The sequence below is a fragment of the Protopterus annectens genome, chromosome 12.part0, assembly GCF_019279795.1.
Source record: "Protopterus annectens isolate FY-2018-M chromosome 12.part0, PAN1.0, whole genome shotgun sequence".
Classification (NCBI taxonomy): domain Eukaryota; kingdom Metazoa; phylum Chordata; order Ceratodontiformes; family Protopteridae; genus Protopterus; species Protopterus annectens.
In genome coordinates, this window is record NC_056746.1 from 1106865996 (window position 1) to 1106873054 (window position 7059).

Here is a 7059-nt window from a genome sequence, read left to right on the forward strand (position 1 = left end):
CCAGAACTCAGAAATGTAGTCTCATCAAAAAATATCCTTATCAGTCCAAACATAGATGTTCAAAATGGTACCAGTCACAGGCTTTTTATCAGGTACACTGACCAATATTCTACTGCCAGTTAGGAACCTAGTCCTAACTATTCATGTTGAGGAAAAAAGCACAACTACCCACAAATATAATTCATATCTATTCATGTTGAGGAAGTGAGCACAAGTACACACAAATGCAACGGTATTTGATATCCAAATCAGTCATCAAAAACAGAAACATATAATGGTCGTATTCCTGATGGACGTTTTTAACCAGCAAATACAATAGTGCAAAACAAGGAGCTGGCTGCTTGAGCATAGGAATCCTGAGAAGCAGCTATGAGGCTAAGGCACATTCATTAAGATGTAATGCAAAAATACTGCTTGCTTGCTTCTGAGACAGGAAATATGACTGTTGGTGTGTTTTGAAGTATGCATTACCTAAACTGAACTGAAGTAGTAGGTAGAGTTAACTGCATTTCTGCTTTCTTAAGATTAGAATGCTTGTTTGTCTGTTTCTTTGTTTAGTATTTCCATTCCTAATACCCCATTTTATTAAATTTGCTCCAGTTAGTTACATGCCAGCTATCATACGTGAATTTTTCTGCATTAATATATGAATATAATGGAGTACATAAGAAACTGTATTCTGGACTGTGAGTTACCCATAGTACAGTGTTCTCCATTACACACACACAAGCATAAGCTGTATCAGAACTAGTTTTACACTTGTTGTTGTGTCTTTCGGCTTTTCCCATTTAGGGGTCGCCACAGCGAAACTCCCGTCCGCTAATGATTGGCAGTAAATTTTTACGTGCCGAGTTGCCAGCTCTGACACACAACCTTCAACCATACCTCTCAAGTGTACCTCATTATGAGGAATGTATCTCATTTGGGGTCTTAAAAAGTTCATGTTCATCGAAGTTTTTCAAAGCTCCACATTGAAAGACTCTGTCACACATTCAGTGTTAGGAATTTTTTAAGTGAAATCCATTGTAAATAGAAATGAATCATATTAATTCATTAAAAGATCTTCTTTATAAGTAAACCAGCATATTTTAACCATTCTATGACCTTCTTACTTGAAGTTGTTAGTAAGTCATTAGTATATGTTCCACATTTTGCCCATTTGTTCCACATTATGAGGGCTAGTGTTCTTCATTTTGGACATGGAAGATTGAGAGCTGTGCCTTCAATGAAGGTACGCCTATTCACACATGTCGCCACACAGAAGACGCTCTAGCTGAGAATCGAATAGGACAGCATCTTACTGTGAAGTAACAACGCTACCGCAGCACCACCACCGCAGTTAGTTTTACACTTGTTGTTGTGTCTTTCAACTTTTCCCAGTTAGGGGTCGCCATAGCAGAGCTCCGGTCTGCTAATGATTGGCAGTAGATTTTTATGTGCAGAGTTGCCAGCCCTGATGCACAACCTTCAACGAAGGTTCGCCCATTCATGCATGTGTCCACACAGAAGACGCTCTAACTGAAAATCGAATGGGACAACGTCTTACTGTCAGGCGACAGCGCTACCGCAGCACCACCTCCGCAGTTCTAGTTAATTTTACACTAATTTCAGTAAATACAATATGTATTATGTAACACAACTCCTAGCATGACAGATCAGTGATTGTTTAACAGCATACCTCTCAGTCCCTTAACTCATGATTCAGAGATAATAACTTTGCTCAAGAATTAGGGTCAAAGCCAAAAAACAGTGAGTTACTAAGGTCCAAATTGGGACAGATTTTAAAAGCATCTGTTTACTTAGAAAGTTGATAGAATAACAGTTCTTGCACTGGCTTGCATTTTTTTTTAGGATATGAAGTCTGAAACATAAATTCCTGTTATTATATAGTGACTGCAAGTCTTAACAATTTACCAGAAACCCACAAATTTTATGAGGAACAGGCTAAAAATATGAGGCAAAACCATGGATATTATGTGAAATTATTGTCATTTGAGAACTATTTTTAACAGTGATCAAACAACAATGGGGTAAATCACTTGTACCCATAGATGGCCACTGTTCCCAAATGTTATAGTCACTTTCCTGACTATGTAAACCACAGATCTCTGATTGTGGTAAAAAGCAATAAATGAACAAATTAATAAGTAATAATAATAATGGTCACAATAGTAAATGATTCCATCTTGATTTACATAAAGGTACACTAGCCTTGCAAAGCCAGATTAGTGGCTGTTAGACTGAGCAGGTGACAAGAGGGTCAGATATTTTCAACAGAGAGCACCTAGTCCCACCCAGTAATTATAGCCACTTTTCTGTGCACCTAAGCACTCTGATTGTGATAAGAATGATGTTGTGTATTGTATTTCAACTTTGCTACACACAAACAGTAAACACACATTAAAGTATTCCAAGCTGCTTCTCACAACTCATACTAATCTCACAAAGTCATAATAACGAGGAAACTAACAATTACTCATATTCTCCCACAGAAAGGCCAGCAATTTTTATGTATTACTATATCTTTCTTAGAAAGTTAAGACAGTTACACATTTTGCAACAGCATGCATTTTCTGAAATTTTTCTAAAAATAAAATGATTTTCTTCATGTCGGTATTGTTTTCCTGTCGATTAGTGGTCGATCAGGTTCGCTATGGAGGATGCTCACCGGCATACTTTGTATTTTACTTTGTATTAGGCTTCAGTTCTTAGTTTACACTGCATTTTCTGAATAATAAGAACCAAGGAAGTCCAATGTCTGGGATTTTTGACTAACTTCATTCCTCAGTGGTTTACCAGAAAAATTAAAAAAGATTATAAGGGACAGGACAAGCATATGAAACAAATTCAAGGACATTCTACAAAATCAGGAACAATGGAAAATTACACTTAAACCAGTCCTAGAAAGCCATTCACATTATGTGGTTGCCAGTCAGTGCCAGCAATAAGAAAAAGAAAACTTACTTCGTATTACTACTGACTGGACAGCTTCACCTCACATCACAAACATCCCCTAACCTTTTAGGTTGGTTGACTTCTTGCTCTGTCCTGCTTGATATCTAGCTAGACAACAAATCAGGTAGACCATTGGTGGGACAGAGCAAGAGGCCAATTAACTGAATGGTTAAGTTTACAGCACTTCATCCCTAGACTCCAGCAGCTGCATTATCTTTAAATAGGAACATCCCAAGCTATTTATTTGTTTAATTTCTTAAAATAAATAAATATGGCACTTAAACAGCATAGTAGCACCCTTAACTACATAGCAAATTAAATAGCCACCCACTTTGCCTGTGCATAAGACCAGCCACAGTCCTGATGCACTGGGGACAACACTGATCATGCAATCCCATTACAGATGTCTGCTGTTGTCAAAACATCCATTGTCCTGTTTTGTATCACACTAACTTAGGTGTAAATGACTGAACAACTCCTTCCATTTGATTCCCATTAGTTAGCCCTGCAACCTTTTCATGACAAATGTTTTTGGGCAGTAACCATGCATGCAGTTAGAAAACTGAATTAACTTATATTAGGTTTCTGTGTCAAGTTGCAGTATTTTACACAGAAAGTCATACTCCCGTGAATGAAATATTAAGAAAAAATGTTTTTGCAAACTTTAGAGAATTTCTTCTGAGGTAGATGGCAAATGCTGGTGGTGTGTTAGGGCAGAAAGAGATAACTGGGAAGATGTTTTTTGGAAATGTGACTAGCAGTTTTTAAAAATTCTTTACAAAATACTTTCTCAGAAATGCTGGGGGAGCATTTGGTTATAGTTAAAAAATTATTTTTTGAACTGGCATATAGTATTTGAATTGCCCAGACATGGTAAGGCATTATTCCCAAGCATGCAGTTACTAGCAAATGGAAATCAAAATGTAAACCTACTGTAACTGAAATACTGAATATTATAAATGTGATAAAAGAACTAGTGTTAGATGCTTTAGGAAAAAAGGAAGGAGTAAACTGCATAGACATAAATGGAATTTGTCGGAACAATACCTGCAGAATAACGTTAAGGAGGAGGAGTGAGGTTTAAGGGAAGGCAGGGACTGAGCAATTTATGTAATGTTAGCATGAACTATAATTGTTGTATAATGCAACAAAATGTAAAATGTTAGCTATGGTTTGTTTTCTTTTATATTATTGTATGCGTACCTATGCCATTTCCTACAATGTAAAAATGTTACATAGTAGAAAAATATTTTGTGGCACAGACCATATTCATACAATCAGAATTGATTCTAAGTTGATTTTTGTGAGCTGTTAAAATGGATGTCTCTTAAAGAGCTTGGTATAGATACTGAAAGAGTAAGATCTAATCTCTTTCCCAGGCCATGCCTTTCATCATAAACGTTTATGCAGAAATCTGATATGAAATTTGTTTTACACTATCCATCCAGTTATATTTTACCATTGTCTTGAGAGCCTACTGGATCACAGATGAAAAGGATTCACAAGTGTCAATCAACTGACCTAGTTAACATATTGTTAAAAACACCTGGTTAACATAGCATGAAAATGCATTAAAATACGGAAACCACTGTAATATCTTAGCTATATATTAGGAATGTTAGCACTTTACCACTAATATTTGTGATTTCACCCTGTGAGCAAGGAATGCAGTCAAAACAACATGGGGGTTGTCCATACTGAAATACTTTATGATGTCCAAGGCCACACCTTTCACTACAGATGGAAACAGGGACCTGAAAAAAAATGCAAAAATGGTATTAAAGGCCACAGAACAGAAGAAAAAATGTGTTTGAAATAAATCAATATTAATATTGAAGCTACATGGCTATACATCTGCTTATACTTGTAAATATTCTGCAACTGCTAACAGCAATTGATGAAACTAAAAAGCTTTCTAACCATTATTTTAAAGATCATGTCTAAAGACATGAAAAAAATTTATTTTCACACAAAAAAAGTGTTCACATACATCTTTTTGCATGCAAACACTTTTTTGTGTAAAAAGAAAAGTTTGTTTATCAGCCATTAGAAAATTACAATATTTAAAAATATCTTCCAAACATGGAAGATTAAAAATATGGAGCTATGTTTATGGCATTAATATTAATGGATGGGCAGGAGGTATTAACATCACTTTGGGTTCCAGCTGTAATTATGCTATATTACTGTAGTTAAGTAATTGTGTATTAGTTAAGTAATCTGCTTGGCAAAAAATTATCATTAGTTTTAGAATTTTTTGTGTGTGAAAATTGGTTTACCTTTAGAAGTGAGTTATGCACTCGGGTGAATGCACTTTGTACGAAGGGAGGTTTCCAAATTGGCAAAACCTTGAAAGGGAATTGTCCAAATGTTCAATGGGCAAATGCACATTGGCATTCGCTCATTGCAGATTCGACATTGTGGGTGCGGATTGCACTATAGCGAGGATCGGGAAATGATCCCTTTCCCCACTGTAGTGTGATCTTGGAGTTAGTATATTAAAGTAGGGGGGTGTGTGGTGCGCAGCCCCCCACACTTGCCCCCTGAATAACGATGTGTCTTCAACATTTTTGTTCGATAATCAGCGAATCTGTTGTTCAATTTGCTGATTTTTGAACTACTGAGAATATCAAAGTATAAAATTCATGCATTTGGTTCACGCAAATGCGCAATTGATATTGTCATGTCCAACAATATGAAGGTAAACCATGAAAATTTCATTTTGCACCCTTAGACATGATCTTTAAGTCATTATTTATCACCCTTGATTGGCTTGAGAAACTTTAGTAAAAAAAAAATTGTGGAGGCCAGAATCTCAGATAGGATGAACTGTAAGCAAGAGTTAGCGATGTGAAGAAAAAAGGATGCTTTTTCATGATGTACAGAAGCTTTTATTTACTAAAACAGATGTAAATACATGGAGCAGCTTCTTGTAATTTTGGTGGAATCACACCAATAGGAGGATTCAAGGGGGCATGGAAGACATATATAGCTCTTTTGGAAAAGATGAGCATCTCACAAGTCTTTACTGGCCCAAGTAAAAGTTAAAGAACCCAGGCAAGCAAAGGTTGCAAGTAAATGCAGAGACTTACATAGTCAATGAAAATACCTGTTTCTTTAAATCCACCCCTTCAATTTAGAGGATTGCTTATAAATCAGAAAACAACATATTATATTGTAAAGTTTGAAAAATGCTTTCACAATAACTAAATCTGTAGTAAATTTCTGAAATGACCTAAGTAAAATGTATCATCCTAACATTTGCGGAATATACTTTACTGTCCATCCTTTGTTGTCTGAAGCACAAGGTTGCTTATTATAAGCCCACTACACACTAAATGCATGACAGGCTCTTACGAGGTTTTAAATACTGCCAGGTCTCAATAAATTATAAATTTTCTCAGTGACCAAGTGGCAGACAGGTAAATGAGAAAGAAGATAACATAGGCACCTTTTCATGATCCTTCCACATCAACGCTTCTTCTCTGATGACAAGGTCTTGTCCTGAAGGAGCAGCAGAGTCGTATTTTCCCACGTGTACATATTTAGATTCTCCACTTACATTCAGGTACCAAGCAATCAGGTCATATACTGCAGGCGGATCCCCATTAACATCAAAAAATATCTCTTCTCCAGCTTTGTTCATGAACCTCACATTTCTGAGATAATGGAGTAGCTACAGACAAGTACAATATATATATATCTTAAAGGGAAATAATATTTTACTGTAGTATTGTAGTTTAGGTTTTCATGTGATATTAACAAGCAGCACTTACAGAACCATGCATTCAAAAAATATTATGAGAGCAAGATGGCAATTTTTCATCTTAGAATCATAATTATAGTGTGGTTGCCCTGATGACAGCTGTAAAAAATGCACAGAATGGTTTCATACTGTGGCAGTGTAGAACCTGAGGGGGTTGGTTTGTTTGCTTTATTTTATGGACTGTAGCTTGAAGTAATAGTTGTATGTGATACGCCTATGCTATGTTGTTCCCTAATGATATATGAAAGTACATGTATGTTGTATGACATGCACATAAAACATATGTACATATGTTCTCTGTACATAAATATACAAGTATTGGGATTATCATGTACATG

The 7059-nt window shown here is 36.0% G+C and overlaps 1 protein-coding gene across 1 annotated transcript in view; it reads right to left on the reverse strand.

Moving 5' to 3' along the window:
- The window catches only part of LOC122816258 (vomeronasal type-2 receptor 26-like), a 53276-nt gene extending 46675 nt beyond the window's left edge, over nt 1-6601 (reverse strand). Inside the window, exons 1-2 of the mRNA XM_044088996.1 lie at nt 6407-6601; nt 4586-4709 (exon numbers count right to left, since the gene is read on the reverse strand). Coding sequence (XP_043944931.1) covers nt 4586-4709; nt 6407-6601 — 319 coding nt within the window. The remainder of the gene's footprint in view (nt 1-4585; nt 4710-6406) is intronic.
- Nucleotides 6602-7059: the final 458 nt, after the last annotated feature.